The sequence below is a fragment of the Trachypithecus francoisi genome, unplaced genomic scaffold (genome assembly GCF_009764315.1).
Source record: "Trachypithecus francoisi isolate TF-2019V2 unplaced genomic scaffold, Tfra_2.0 Lachesis_group0, whole genome shotgun sequence".
In the NCBI taxonomy this organism is placed as follows: domain Eukaryota; kingdom Metazoa; phylum Chordata; class Mammalia; order Primates; family Cercopithecidae; genus Trachypithecus; species Trachypithecus francoisi.
The window spans coordinates 91,626,688-91,643,479 of NW_022681453.1; the positions used below are offsets into that span (position 1 = coordinate 91,626,688).

A 16,792-nucleotide genomic window follows, 5' to 3' on the forward strand; every position below is an offset into this window, starting at 1 on the left:
GGGCCTATCAACTATGACCACAGTCCTACTGATGTATACGGTGGCAGAAAACTTCACCTGAAATACCTACCAGCAGGAATCCTGGGGGGCAAAGATCCTCCCCCTGGCACTGGATGCGGGGCCTGGATGCTATTTAAAAACCCTGCCCTCAGGAAGCTGGGGCAAAACGCCTCCACCCCAATGGCCGGGAAGGATCCTTTTAAGAGATAAAAATTGACATTAATCAAAGTCTTCTTTATGGAAAAGCATTGATCATTTACATGGAATAAAACCTAAAATCAACAAAGACATCAAATTTTACAAAGAAGTTATAAAATTAAAGGGATGGAATACATTTTTACTCATAAATTTATAAAATCAACTTAGTGTCTTGAAAAGAAAGCTACTGAACTAGTTACAATTAAAGAGGGTTAGAAGCATCAGAGTGCTAGATAAAAGTACTAAACCTACATTTAGAACATAAAGCTGTGCTATGGAATAAGAAAACGGATAAAAATGCTAGTCATTGATGCTGTTTATTTGCAGAATTCACACCCACATGAGTTACAGGCATGCAGAAAATAGCCACAATAAGATCTGATGTATACTGCATCAACAGGAGCAGTGCTTTACTTTAGGTCTATCTCTATTTGTGTTTAAAATAAGGAAAACTTTTACATCAAGCAGTAATTACATATTTTTGCAACAGGGACAAGAACATTGATGTACGCAATTATTAATTTGTTATACTTTTCCATTAGGGACAAGACACGAGAGTTTGCAAAGGTAAAACCACATGCTTTTTCATTTTTAACAAGGATATTTTAAAGTAAAGAAAAAGTAAGCGGCTTGGAAATTTATCCATAAAATTATACAATGAATCATAGAATAAAAGAATGTCAGAACTAAATAACAGTGTGGAAATCATCTAGTTAAAAACATTCATTTTAAATCAACAAACTGAGGCCTAAGGAGGGGAGTCACTACCACGTGGTTGGTAGACTACCAGGACAAACTCTTCCCACCCTAGACTAAAAATAAATCATGAATACATTCTTATTCGGGAGATTGTTATCCTCTGAATATGAGTTAGAAACTTTGCACTTTGGAATAGTAACATCATAATTTGGTGTGTTAATAACCTCAAGATCCTAAAATCACTCAGAAGAAAATTTAATACACTTGCAGTATCAGTGAATGGGCATCACTGGTAACTGATATGGCCAATGAAAGGTAAAAATTGCACTAGAGCCCCCCCAACCCATCCAAACAAACAAAACAAACAAACAAACAAACAAAAAACCCAACAAGTTACACTGATGACTGTAAGGAATGTATTTCGTCCAGCCACTCTGAAATGCCTCAGGCTGCGTAGCTTCACATTTTGAATCCTGGGGTCTTTCCTTTCATGCTCAGATTTAGCAAGTCCTGTGTTTGTGAAGAGACCTCACTCTGTATCTTGACACAAATTCTCCACCAAAAATAAGTTAAAATTTGATGCTTCTTTGAACTTGGGTCAGAATTAAAGGAACTTGGTGCACTATATATATCTTGCTTCCATGGAGAAAGTTATTGGTAAAGAAAAGTTCACATCTCTTAGATCTTCAGAAACGTTTTCATGAAAGAGCAAAGTTACAATGTGTATTTTAACAGGCGAGGCCCATACAGTGTGCACTGGATTATAGAAAGCTTAGAAAAAAAAAAATACAGTGAATAAACTAGTTTTGTTGTGGATTCTATGGGGCCTTAGTGAAAGGGTCCTGTCAGGAAGAGCTGGAGTCCCTTAAACATTAAGAGACAGGGCAAGAATGCCAAGTGGGAAGTCAGAAAGTGCTCCCAGGTAACTTACAAGGAGTAGTGAAGCAAACTTCCTTGTGAGTGCATGGAATGTTTATCATTGAACACACAGCTAATATGTGTCTGTGTGCAATGTTTCCCACACAAGGTATTTTCCACATTGCAGTGTTTCATCATTGTCTGAGATAACACTCCTAATGAAAGTGCGTCATTGAATACCAAGGGGGGTGATCATATATTTATACAGCAGTCTTGCTTAAAGTTGCAAGACTAATGGTATTGTTACAAAAGGAAAAATAATGACTAGTGCAGATTTTATTATATGCTGTGAAAAGCTAAAATAATGCAACTTTAGCTGATTATGGATTTATCGAAGCTAAGTAATAGGAAACTCATTTCAAGAATATTAGATCATACAGAAAAATATTAACATAATCATGAAGAGCAAAGAAAAATGATATAAATGTGACATAAAATGATATAAATTAAAGGAAATTTGAAGAAAAACAAAATATGTAGAGTAGTGGCTCTAAATAATGTTAATATGTTACACATTGAGATTTTTATCTGAGTTTTTCCTGTTTTTGCCAACATTATCCAAACCATTAACTTAGAAAAAATGCCCATTATTTTAACTTTTTGAAAGAAACTAATACAAATATTATCTTATTACTATGATTGCATTGATTACTGTTTTTGTTGTTGTGACAGCCTGTCATAGTTAATAGCAGCTTTCATTTTCCTAAACTTCCTGCATCATTCATAATAGCTCTGCTATGTTTCTTTAGCATGGGTAAAAAGGTCTTTTATCTATTGTGGCATCTCTTCCTTAAGGAACTGTCATTTTTCACAGCTGAAAAAAACAAACAAAATAGAAAGACTGGTGTACACGAATATATATTCAGGTGAGCTATTATGTGATAGTAATGCCTTATCATTTTTCTCCTTAAGGTCAGTTATATCAACAGAGACTGCATGAAACACTAAAGTAAGTTTTTGCAATTTATTCAGGAGAAACAGCAATTCTTTGTTGTAATTCCCTTGTTTCTTAATCCACCAGGTGTTAAGTTTTGGGGTTTGATATAAATTAGTTTTAGTCTGGTTTTCCCAATTGCTTAAGTTGCTAACTCTCTCTGCCTGTTTTCTTTTAAATAATTGTGGAATTTATTATTCAATGATATTGTAGCTAAAAGGTAAATGAAATCTAAAATGTGTAGCAGGAGCAATGTCCACTTCCATGAATATTTTGTTTTTAGTTACATTCCGTGGAGTATTTGTGAATATAAATTAGATTTTATATGTAATAAGAGTATTCCTCTAGCCGTTACAAGTTCAAGATATAAAATGTGTCATTTCACATACACTTTTCTAAAACTCTGATTTTGATTCTCTCCTTAGTGCAGTGGTTCTTAACTTTTGTGGTAACTTTCCCAGTAGGGAGAGTCACAAATTAGGACTGAGGAAATGCATTCCCAGTATTTAGTGAGTGGAAGGCTCAAGTTGTTGAAATACGTGGTATACTCTCTGCAAAAACAAAACAAAACAAAAAAAAGTCTCAAAATGCTACTAGTACCCACTGACAAATACTGTATATGAGTAAAGAATTATTTATTATTGTTTTTTTAAAAGGTTGCTAGTTAATAGGTCATGTAATGAGACAGTGGGAAAAAAGTAGAAGCTGACATGGCCTGCATGCTTCCTTCTGGCTTGATCAACTGAGGAAACATTCTGATTACTCAGATGATCTGACAGTAAACTGGCCTGCAGTATAACCAGTCTTCAAATTATCCTAAAATATATATATTTAACACTTAACTAGGGGTGTCCAATCTTTTGACTTCCATAGGATGCATTAGAAGAAGAATTGTCTAGGGCCACACATAAAATACACTAACACTAATGAGAGATGATGAGCTGAAAAGAAAAAAAATAATAATAAAAAGGAAAAAAATCATGATACAACCTCATAATATTTTAAGAAACTTTAGGAATTTGTGTTGGGTCACATTCAAAGCCATCCTGGGCCACATGAGGCTCCCAGGCCACAGGTTGGACAAGCTTGAGTTAAACTCTGGGAAACAAAATATCTTTTAAAATTTGATATTTTAGCAATCTCCCTTAAATAACTCTATGTTGTAAATTAAGGATCATTAAATATTTGTATATGTAACAAACCTGTGCGTGTATTCCTTAATCTAAAATAAAAGTTAAAATTATAAAAATGAAAAGAAAATTTCACATGTGCTTAACAAATCAGCTCTGAAGGCAAATTGTCCAAAAAAATGTGTGTAAAAGATAACAGGCTAACAATGAGCTTAAACTGTTTGTGCCTCAATTTCATCATCTGTAAATTGAAAATCATAACTGACTCTAATGGGCTGTTCATGAGAATTAAATGAAGCAAATGACTATAAATATAAACCATTGTTATTATTTAACAGTCTTAGCGTTTCTTTAAAAAGCAATCTTTAAGCATAAAATTGAAATAAATTGATAAAATTTCCTAATGCAGATTCCCTCACATACATATACAAACTCCTCATAGAAAATATTTCCTTCTTTGAAGATTACATATTAATAATTTACTTTTGATGGTACAAAGTTTAATAAGGATAATATCTCTATAATATAAATGTTCAATGAATATGTTGACTTCTTCAAATCGTTTTCATTAGGTTGCATTTTTGCAAATACCCATTAAGATCTATGAGTAGACAATAGATACACTGATTTAACAAAAGACAGAAAATTTAGAATTGGCAATTTGAAATACATGCACACATATATGTGTTTGAGGAGGTGCAGGAAGATTACTTGTTACTATGTTTGGTCCTCTTCTGTTACACCTTGTTCAGTAATGAGTTTACTTAATACTAGTGTTTTCCAAAATTGGGCAGGGGGGTATACCAACAGAGTGCATGGAAGATGGGCATTAGAAAGAAAATACTTAAAATTCCATTTATATTTATGCTTTTCCTCATCCTTTAGTAATTACTATGTTTATGTATTTTTATAAATACATATAATAGCATACTAGTTGGTACAAATAAATTATAAATAAAATATACTGATAATATCACCTGTAAAACTTGCTCAAACATTTTTATCGTTGGATGTGTGTGATCAGGGAATTTTGGTGATCACTTACCTAAGTAATAAAACAGTGAGGAAAATGCCGAAGTAAGAATAAAGCAAATCATTTACTTCAAGGGCTTGAACAATCAGGGTAAAGCTTTAATTTTACCTGGCCCAACACAATGATCCTAGAAGACCACGTTGCTTCTTACATAGTGGTGTTCAACCTTGGATATTCATTAGAAAATACATAATAAAGTCCCAAGTAAGCAAATAGAATATGGAAAATCATTTTTTTCAACTCCTAAAATGAGTTATTCATCAATTACATTATGAAAATAAGGATGGTATCTAAAAAGAGGAGGCCACAGAAAATCACTGGGAGTACTCTTAAAATTACAGGTTCTACCCATATCATAGCAAACCTGGCCATAAATATGTAGCATTTTATGTCTGTTGTGCCTGTTTGTAGTGTGATTATTACGTGAAATCAAGTATTAAAATAAAATGAACTTCCAGTAAGACCTAAATTGTTAAATTTTGTACCAATAATATGTAAAGTGAATATTATTTTGAAATATTTTTATTTCATCCTTTATTTTATATTTTGTATGTTTTATAATAAACACAAAACAATAATAAATAAGGCAGAACATATATATGATTTACAAATGAGTATTCATACAGTGGAGAGTTTAATGTTTAATGATAGGAACATGAACAACAATTTGAAGAGGTGAAAATAGAGTGTATGCATTCAGAAGTAAGAAAGTTTTCTTTCTTTTTTTTTTTTTTTCTTTTCTTTTCTTTTCTTTTTTTTTTTTTTTTTTTGAGACGGAGTCTCATTCTGTTGCCCAGGCTTAAGTGTAGTGGGGGTGATCTTGGCTCACTGCATTCTGCCTCCCGGGTTCAAGCGATTCTCCTACCTTAGCCTCCTGAGTTGCTGGGATTACAGGTACCCGCCGCCATGTCTGGCTAATTTTTGTATTTTTAGTAGAGACAGAGTTTTACTATCTTGGCCAGGCTGGTCTCGAACTCCTGACCACAGGTGATCCACTCACCTCGGCCTCCCAAAGTGCCGGAATTGCAGGCATGCGCTGCCGCACCGTGCCCTTTCTTTATACTTGAATATCCAGTATTGAGTTCTGTAACTGGCACATAGTAGCCACTCCCTTACTGTGTTTTGGATGAACTATGGTACCTCTGAGCTACGGTAAGAATAACTTCAGAGTTTGAAGATAACCTAGTCTATTGAACCTAATGCAATGCCAAGGGCTACACTCCCTGAAGAATACTCATTCCTGAAACTTCAAACCTTATCTATCTATCTATCTATCTATCTATCTATCTATCTATCTATCAATCAATCATTCATCTATCCATCGATCTACCTACTGACCTACCTACTATCTTCTTTCTCCTGTCTAATTTCACTTATCCTTACTTTGTCAGACCGTGTGTTTCCTTCCACTCCTTGTGTAACTTCTATTTTCTTTCCTACATGCCTCTCTTTTTTTTCTAGTTATAGTAATTTATAACATTATACATTATTTCCTTCACTAACAGAAGTAAGACCATAAACCTGTTATGTTTGAGCAAATGCTTCTTTGTTTTCTGTGATGGTGGATGAGGTCAGAGATTCAGTAAGTGTAGATCGCCAGTGAGGAAAACCAATAACAATAAGAAACATGTAATGTAAAGCCTTGGAAGAATGCATCTTTTACTCCATGGAGACCTTTATTTCGCGTATCCTTAACTGATGACATGCAGTCTTGGACAGACTACGCTGCTCTGCCTACTTTGGTAAATAAAGGATTATTACTGCCTCATTGTGATGCATGAGGTGGGACGGGTGGGAGTTCACTGTGGTCTCTTCTAATGTGACCAGAAGATGCACAGATTTGGGTTTCAATAAATGCAAGTTGAGTGAGTGGATACATAAATGATCAAATAAAAAGTGACAAATTGCTACTTAAGCAAGTACTTTGCTAGGATCTAAGGAAGTACACTGCCTGCTCAACTGCTTCCTAGGCCAAGAGCAACTTTCTATAGCTGGAAGGGAGCTAATTTTCAATTTGGCTTAGAATGTGAAAAAATAACTATTCATGAATAACTTACTAATTTATCCTTTTATCCATTCACTGACTTATTAATTTATTCCATAAATATTTATTGCCACATCTATTTTTTTTAACCTACGACACACATTTTTAATACAAAAAAATAGAAAATCAGATAATTTTTGATATGACAATATTATTTTCAGGGACTGATTAAGATGCAATCACAGAACTTTGTCCATTATCTAAATTCTTCTAACTGGACATGTCCCTACAACTACATTAGCATTTTCCTCTTTACCTGCACACTAACCCCAGTCCAGATTGTTCAGCACTAAATACAATTAAAGATAATATGACCGTTATTGTTTTATTTTCAACTTAAAAAAATCCTTCAGCCAGGCGTGGTGGCTCACCCCTGTAATCCCAGCACTTTGGGAGGCTGAGGCGGGCGGATCACGAGGTCAGGAGATCGAGACCATCCTGGGTAATACGGTGAAACCCCGTCTCTACTAAAAATACAAAAAATTAGCCGGGCGTGGTGGCGGCGCCTGTAGTCCCAGCTACTCGGGAGGCTGAGGCAGGAGAATGGCGGGAACCCAGGAGGCAGAGCTTGCAGTGAGCCCAGATCGTGCCACTGCACTCCAGCCTGGGCGACAGAGGGAGACTCCGTCTAAAAAAAAAAAAAAAAAAAAAAAAAAAAGTCCTTCAAGTAACTGTAATATGAATCCTATAGATAATTCATCCCCTTGTTGTTCAATAGGACACAATAAATGTATTGGAACAGAAAGTGTAGTTTCTTGGCTAGATTTTTATGAGGTATTTCTTTAGTGCTTTTACAAATAAATGTTCAATTCCCTGTTATTTTTAAACCTTTTGGACTTGTAGAATGTGTATCATAAAATTATGGTTGCTATAAATTATATTTTAAAAGTATAGCACTAACGAGGAGAATTAAAATATTTTGGAGTTAAGAATAAGATACATTGAAAGATAGGTTTTAATTTGTATTTAAAATAGAAATTCTTTGAGTTTTTAAAAGCAAATATCTTAAATGCCTGAAGTTTCTCACCTGCAAAATGCTGAACTTGGACTGTAACTTTCCTAAGTTTCATTTAAGCTCTAAAAGTCTATTTACATAATTTTTATTCCATTTGCTATGCTGAATGAAGTATGTATTTTCCCTAAGTGGAGGCTGTGACCAGTGGTTTTGCCTCTGCTTATATTCAGTGGAACTTGAACTCTTAATTACTGAAAAGGTGTCCTGAATAAATCTACAATCTGCTAATACATCCATCATGTTTAGTAATAAAAATGCCTAGGTTTGAGGTCAGGTAGAACTTTGAATTCTGACTCTACCATTCACTAACTGATTAACCTTGGATAAGTTATTTATCTTCTCTTTCATTCAGTTTTCTCATTTGAAAAATGGAGTTAATAATAAACAATAAACATATTGGTTTATCGTGAATCACAGGAGAATTGCCTATTAGTGGTTGGCAGTAAATGTTCAATACATGGGGATAAATATTTTCCTCCTTCTCCTTCATGGAGACCATTTCATGTCTCCATGCCTTCATGATCTTTCCTCTATCTGGAAGCCCCTTGTGGTTTTGGCAGGTATCACCTCCCCTGTCAAAACGTGCTTGACAGAGCTGGAGAAAAATTACTTGCTATTCTCTCCTCTGTTCCTCCATATAATTTTAGGTATTATAATAAAGGCAGAAGTCTATCATATCGGCAATATTTGTTTGTCTACAATTGCATGGTACCAAACTCAAATGCCTTTAAGGGTCCATCAGGTGCAATAAGTAAGTATATCAGCTTGATGACAAAGGCATTCTGTTGTACTGAAAGGTGAAAGCTCTGACTAATGACAATGAACTCAAATGTTTTTTAAAAACACTGCAGATATCAAATAAAACACATCCCTTGGATGATCTCAGCCTGTGGGCTGCCAGCTGGTGACTTTTGGCTTACACATTTGTCTTTCCCACTAGGCTGCGAACTCTTAAGAATAAGAAATGAGTTGTGTATGTCTTATTCTCCTTGACGTGCCCAGTCCCAGATCTTGTGCATGGTAGGAGCTCAAGGTAATATTTATTGAGTTGAATTAAAATCATCTTTATATGAACAATACAAAGGTAGTTTGACTTTGTAAAAATAACAGACTGAGTTTTCTCAATGTCAGAGCTTTCAAAACAATGTATACTCAAATACTATAAATAGCATCAAAAATATATATAATTATTAATGTTCAATGAAATTGAGAACTTTCCACTTTATATGCTTATGATGACCCAGTGTTCAGGGATTGGGGCAGACTAAATTTCCAAAACTTCTAAAATTCTAAAGTTCTTTTATCTAAGACGTGATAGAAGGGTCGAGTGAACTTGAAAAAAAACATGTCCTTCCAATTAGCCACCATGCAGGCTACTTTGGTTGGCAGATTCTTACCTAGCTGTTTTTTCCCTGAGGTCAGACTTTTAAACTATGTGTTCTTTTAAAAAACAGTTTTACACCTCAGGTGCCAAGGAGTCAGCTAAGGCATTGTTAAGCAGCATTTATCAACATGTATGAGAGCTAGATCTATTTAGCTCTCTAGCCAAAGTATGCTATGTATTTAATATTTATGAACTGTGGGTATATCTGTCACATTATTCAAGTGAGGCCTGCACTTATAGTGCACTAGATAAAGAGGTCATGAAGCAGGCTGCATCTGCCTCTTTGTAATTTTCCAAAGCTGCCCAAAGACCAGACTGGCCATTCATTGCTAGTATGAGTCTTGCTGTCACATATATCACATTGTGCCTTTCTCATAAACAAAGTTTAAAAGAGAATGTTCTGGATTTGGTTTTACTCATAGATATAATAACATGCTTGGCAGCACTATCTATGAACAAATGTTTTAATACATATCAAACAAACATTTTTCATTTAAGGCTATGTAAATGCCTTTCAAAGCGTTCTTAGCTGTTTCAGGTCAAAATGGCATCTATATGGTTTGGATGAGATGGCGGGATAATTTGGTTAATTTCCATGTTACTATTTAATAATTACTGCTTGATTGGTTTTGTAGATGATCAGGGAACACAATTAGTCTTGAAAATATTTGAAAGCAGCCAAAGAAAATGAAACTAAGCAAGGCCCTAATATGACTTCATGTCAGCTCTCATATGATAAATGTATGACATACATGCAATGGTACTGATGCTACGTAGGGTGGTGGTGGCAAGATATGTCCACTTTTCCAGGTAGTTATTTTTTGCATGAGGTAAGCACACGGGATTTCCTTCCACGTCTCTACTTGCAAACATGCATGGTGTAAACACTTCAGTGGATGCTGCCCTGCGTCCTCTCAGTTTAGATTAAGTCACTCTTCAGTTAAAAAATCCCAAAATCTCCCTACTGGTGAGTATACAACCAAAACATAAGAATGGTTTCATGGCTGGACATGGTGACTCATGCCTGTAATCCCAGCACTTGGGATGCCGAGGCAGGCGGATCACCTCAAGTTAGGAGTTCGAGACCTGTCTGACCAACATGGAGAAACCCCATCTCTACTAAAAATACAAAATTATCCAGACATGGTGGCGCATGCCTGCAATCCCAGCTACTCAGGAGGCTGAGGCAGGAGAATCGCTTGATCCCGGGAGATTGCGGTGAGTCGAGATTGTGCATTGTGCCATTGTACTCCAGCCTGGGCAACAAGAGCAAAAAAACTCTGTCTCAAAAAAAAAAAAAAAAAAGAAAAAAAAAAAAAAAAGAATGGCTTCAGAATCCTTCACATTTTCCTGGAAACATACAGGAAAATACATTGTTATTTGAACGGTTGGTTCACTCTTTCTAGCACAGAGAGAATACCCCATATTGGCCTGACTCATTCTAAATACACTGCTCAAATGCCACCTCTTCTAAGAGGCTTTTTATTTGGCTGCTGCTGGAATCGTCTTGCCCTCATCTGTGCTCCCTCAGGAGGCAGCAAAGCTGCAATGGGAAGAGCACAAGTGTGGAGCCAGAGGGATCCAGTTTCAAAACTTTGCTGTGCATAACTTGCTGCATGACCTTATGCAAGTCACTTAAACTCCCTGAGCCTCAGTTCTCATTTTGGTAATGTGTGGACAATTGGATGTTATGAGGACAATTATACAAAATAGTGTTTAGAAAATGCTGGGCACGAAATAGACCCAAGTAAGAACTTCCTCTGTGGCTCTTTTCTCTCTATCATGTGTAACATTATCACGTTTTTACTTGTAGTATAGGTATTTCTTTTCATGTGCCTACAATACATTATTTGAAGAAGCTTCTCATTTTAATACGTGCAATAGAACTTGGCATAGTATGTTGCATATAGGGGTTAATTGTAAAGGTAACATTTAAAAATGGGAATTACAACATGTACCCATGTTTTGCTTCTAAATTTCCTTTAAACTTCTAAAAGTAAAATGACAACATTCATGCAAGATAGTGAAAATATCACTTGAGTCCTAAAATTGTTCTGACCTGTCAAGTCCCTCTTGATATCTCATATATTCACTTCACTCCCAGACAGATTGGTGAACACTGAGTAATACAAACAGCCAGACATGGGCCACATGTATACTCCCCAACATTTATCCCAGGGTTGCATATGTGCCTTCTCATTTATGTATTTAAGAGACAGACAGAGAGACGATCTTGAGGGTGGAGCAATTTGGACTGCTTATGTGAGCATGAAAGACAAGGGAAGCACATAGCTAGAGATGCTATTCGGTGAGGGGAGAGACTGACTCAGCATTCATTCTCTGCCAGCCTGACTCTCCTATACAGGAGCCAGCCAATTTCACCTCAAGTGTGGCCTTGAAGCAAAGTAATAACAGTGTGCTGGGCTCTATTTTCAAATAAGATCATAAGTGTGAAATGGGTTGGAAAGAGGCAGGCATTATACAGTTTCAAATAACTTCTAATTTTTAGTGAGGCTATTCCTTTTTGTAAGCTGGATGCCAATGAGGCCTATATTCACCTAATTTTCAAGTCTGATATGAGACAACACTCATTCCTGATAATAGGGAGAAAACGGAAACAGACTCAAGGAAGTCTGATTTTATGACTGTTTAGTCACATTAAAACTGGGCATGTTGAGACTGCCTGGAATAATATCTCCGTTCACATCTTCCAACCCCTTGCTGTGCCACCATTTTCAACTCTGTTTATCATTAGGCTATCCTTGAAAGGCCATTAAACTGAGTTCAAAATGAGGACCCAAATATATCCTGTACCAAAAGAATACTGTTGAAGGAGAGATAAGGAATTTACAAAGGGAAAAAGTGAGGGATAAAAAGCAAGCAGGTGTTGTTCGCTGCTGAAAATGCCCCTACTAATGTATTTTTCAGCGATAGTTCCAAGGCAATTTCAGACCCTTGTATCATTAGATTATTGGTTCACTTAACATACGTACTTTTAATTTCTTTTTAAACATTGGCTTGGATGTAAATTTGGGTAGTTTGCTAAAATGTTCCACTAGGGATGGTGAATGATTATAGCTTCTTAGATATAGTGACAGTGTGAGAGAAACAGTAGCTTCTAACGTGATATATGTGGAGAGGAAAACATTTGGAAGCAGTTTGAGTGCATTTTATTTCTGCACGGACTCTTTGGGCACCCAGCCACTTTCAAAGCATTATTTAACAAATTATGGCACCACAAAAACTACTTTATGCCCTAGATGTTAGTTTCCAAGACAGGATCCAATAAATGTCTGAAGTTTTAATATCCAAGAGAATAGGACTGAGGTAAAATTAAAAGAACATTTGTATTTGCAAGCAAAAAATAAAAACTTACTGCTTTTGAAGTATTATATTCAATTTTATTGCTATTTAAATAGGCTTGTTTTATATACATACTGTTGTGTTAATAGTTTTTTTTTTTTTTTTTAAGATGCTTGTTTGTTGATATTTTTAAGGGGCTAATCCATTTTACTATATGATGGTAAATTTATAGTTGATCTTAGCCAAAAGGCCGAGAAGCAATATATGACAGTAAATGTTACAGTTTCAGAATTTAGAGGATAGTGATGCTCTTTTGTTTATATTTGACTTACAAAAAATCCAAACAAAATAACTTTCTCGTTTACCTTTTACATAGTGGTGCATGTGTTCTGCAGTGGTGCAAATAATGGTGCAGTCTTATTGTCCGAGGCTGTGGGTAAATACTGAGTCATATGAATCACCCTATGATATCAATAAGGTAGGGCCAGTGGAGACTGAGGGAGAGGAAAGTATACCCTGGAAGGAAGCTGCTCACCCATGCGAGGCATATTTAGTGTGCTGAGTGATGTAATTTACTAAATGGCGCACTGGTGCCCTACAAGACTTAATTCACCTCAGCCGAATGAGCAGTAGGCTTGATCGCAGTCATTGAGAGGTGCCCATTTATACTCGAAGTCATATACATTTCAGATCGAATGTGTCTTAACTGAGTATATATACCTTCCAGGTAATCTGGGTATAAGGCTGGGAATAAAAAAATGAGTGCAGCCTAATTAGAAAGCCCCATTTAAACTTACTTTTTAAATCACATCTTTACAGCACTAAGGGGCAGATACCTAAGGAGATAACGTACTTTCCAGAAAGAAAAAATCAGTGACAACATTATTGCTTAAATGTAATCACAAACCTCGAGTTTGGAGAGAGTCCCAGAGAGTTTGTATTTAAGTATAGATTTAGCTATAATCTAGCAAACTGTGTTTATAGAAAAGAATTGCTGGCAAAGATAAATACTGGATAGTGAAACAGGCCTATCAAGAAATAAACAATGACGAGGAGATAAATTTTTAGGTTAATGGCATATATTGACAGACCAAAGAAGAATGGTTGTGTAAGGGCACGCGTTCATGTGTGTATGTGTGAGTGCATTATTTAAAAGTATTGACTGGCCAAATTTTTAACACATTCATACACAATAGACAAGTGTATAAGCCTGTTATAAAAATTCAGTTGAATGAAACAGAAGTATTAGTTCCCTGAGATTTTTTAAATTTATGATACAAGTGTATAAGCCTGTTATAAAAATTCAGTTGAATGAAACAGAAGTATTAGTTCCCTGAGATTTTTTAAATTTATGATGCATATCCAGTTTAAAAAGTAAGAATAATCACCAATATTTGAAAATCTTCAGTCTGAAAAGATCTTTTTTTTTTTTTTTATACTTTAAGTTCTAGGGTACATGTGCATAACGTGCAGGTTTGTTACATATGTATACTTGTGCCATGTTGGTGTGCTGCACCCATCAACTCGTCAGCACCCATCAATTCGTCATTTATATCATGTATAACTCCCAATGCAATCCCTCCCCCCTCCCCCTCTCCCCATGATAGGCCCCGATGTGTGATGTTCCCCTTCCCGAGTCCAAGTGATCTCATTCTTCAGTTCCCACCTATGAGTGAGAACATGTGGTGTTTGGTTTTCTGTTCTTGTGATAGTTTGCTAAAAATGAAGGTTTCCAGCTGCATCCATGTCCCTACAAAGGATGCAAACTCATCCTTTTTTATGGCTGCATAATATTCCATGGTGTATATGTGCCACATTTTCTTAATCTAGTCTGTCACAGATGGACATTTGGGTTGATTCCAAGTCTTTGCTATTGTGAATAGTGCCTCAATAAACATACGTGTGCATGTGTCTTTATAGCAGCATGATTTATAATCCTTTGGGTATATACCCAGTAGTGGGATGGCTGGGTCATATGGTACATCTAGTTCTAGATCCTTGAGGAATCGCCATACTGTTTTCCATAATGGTTGAACTAGTTTACAACACCACCAACAGTGTAAAAGTGTTCCTATTTCTCCACATCCTCTCCAGCACCTGTTGTTTCCTGACTTTTTAATGATTGCCATTCTAACTGGTGTGAGATGGTGTCTCATTGTGGTTTTGACTTGCATTTCTCTGATGGTCAGTGATGATGAGCATTTTTTCATGTGTCTGTTGGCTGTATGAATGTCTTCTTTTGAGAAATGTCTGTTCATATCCTTTGCCCACTTTTTGATGGGGTTGTTTGTTTTTTTCTTGTAAATTTGTTTGAGTTCTTTGTACATTCTGGGTATTAGCCCTTTGTCAGATGAGTAGATTGCAAAAATTTTCTCCCATTCTGTAGGCTGCCTGTTCACTCTGATGGTAGTTTCTTTTGCTGTGCAGAAGCTCTTTAGTTTAATCATATCCCATTTGTCAATTTTGGCTTTTGCTGTTGTTGCTTTTGGTGTTTTAGACATGAAGTCCTTGCCCATGCCTATGTCCTGAATGGTACTACCTAGGCTTTTTTCTAGGGTTTTTTATGGTATTAGGTCTAACATTTAAGTCTCTAATCCATCTTGAATTAATTTTTGTATAAGGAGTAAGGAAAAGATCCAGTTTCAGCTTTCTACTTATGGCTAGCCAATTTTCCCAGCACCATTTATTAAATAGGGAGTCCTTTCCCCATTCTTGTTTTTGTCAGGTTTGTCAAAGATCAGATGGCTGTAGATGTGTGGTATTATTTCTGAGGACTCTGTTCTGCTCCATTGGTCTATATCTCTGTTTTGGTACCAGTACCATGCTGTTTTGGTTACTGTAGCCTTGTAGTATAGTTTGAAGTCAGGTAGCGTGATGCCTCCAGCTTTGTTCTTTGACTTAGGATTGTCTTGGCAATGCGGGCTCTTTTTTGGTTCCATATGAACTTTAAAGCAGTTTTTTCCAATTCTGTGAAGAAACTCATTGGTAGCTTGATGGGGATGGCATTGAATCTATAAATAACCTTGGGCAGTATGGCCATTTTCACGATATTATTCTTCCTATCCATGAGCATGGTATGTTCTTCCATTTGTTAGTGTCCTCTTTTATTTCACTGAGCAGTGGTTTGTAGTTCTCCTTGAAGAGGTCCTTTACATCCCTTGTAAGTTGGATTCCTGGGTAGTTTATTCTCTTTGAAGCAATTGTGAATGGAAGTTCATTCATGATTTGGCTCTCTGTTTGTCTGTTACTGGTGTATAAGAATGCTTGTGATTTTTGCACATTAATTTTGTATCCTGAGGCTTTGCTGAAGTTGCTTTTATCAGCTTAAGGAGATTTTGGGCTGAGACGATGGGGTTTTCTAAATATACAAACATGTCATCTGCAAACAGGGACAATTTGACTTCTTCTTTTCCTAACTGGATACCCTTGATTTCTTTCTCTTGCCTGATTGCCCTAGCCAGAACTTCCAACACTATGTTGAATAGGAGTGGTGAGAGAGGGCATCCCTGTCTTGTGCCAGTTTTCAAAGGGAATTTTTCCAGTTTTTGCCCATTCAGTATGATATTGGCTGTGGGTTTCTCATAAATAGCTCTTATTATTTTGAGGTACGTTCCATCATACCGAATTTATTGAGCTTTTTTAGCATGAAGGGCTGTTGAATTTTGTCAAAAGCCTTTTCTGTATCTATTGAGATAATCATGTGGTTCTTGTCTTTGGTTCTGTTTATATGCTGGATTACGTTTATTGATTTGCGAATGTTGAACCAGCCTTGCATCCCAGGGATGAAGCCCACTTGATCATGGTGGATAAGCTTTTTGATGTGCTGCTGAATCCGGTTTGCCAGTATTTTATTGAGGATTTTTCATCGATGTTCATCAGGGATATTGGTCTAAAATTCTCTTTTTTTGTTGTGTCTCTGCCAGGCTTTGGTATCAGGATGATGTTGGCCTCATAAAATGAGTTAGGGAGGATTCCCTCTTTTTCTATTGATTGGAATAGTTTCAGAAGGAATGGTACCAGCTCCTCCTTGTACCTCTGTAGAATTCAGCTGTGAATCCATCTGGTCCTGGACTTTTTTTGGTTGGTAGGCTATTAATTGTTGCCTCAATTTCAGAGCCTGCTATTGGTCTATTC

At 36.2% G+C, this 16,792-nt stretch overlaps 1 protein-coding gene across 2 annotated transcripts in view; it reads right to left on the reverse strand.

Annotated features, from left to right (window-relative positions):
* The window catches only part of EPHA6 (EPH receptor A6), a 941,507-nt gene that overhangs the window by 156,594 nt on the left and 768,121 nt on the right, over positions 1-16,792 (reverse strand). For both annotated transcript variants that reach the window (XM_033211549.1, XM_033211552.1), the window contains one exon: positions 71-196. In XM_033211549.1, coding sequence (XP_033067440.1) covers positions 71-196 — 126 coding nt within the window. The remainder of the gene's footprint in view (positions 1-70; positions 197-16,792) is intronic.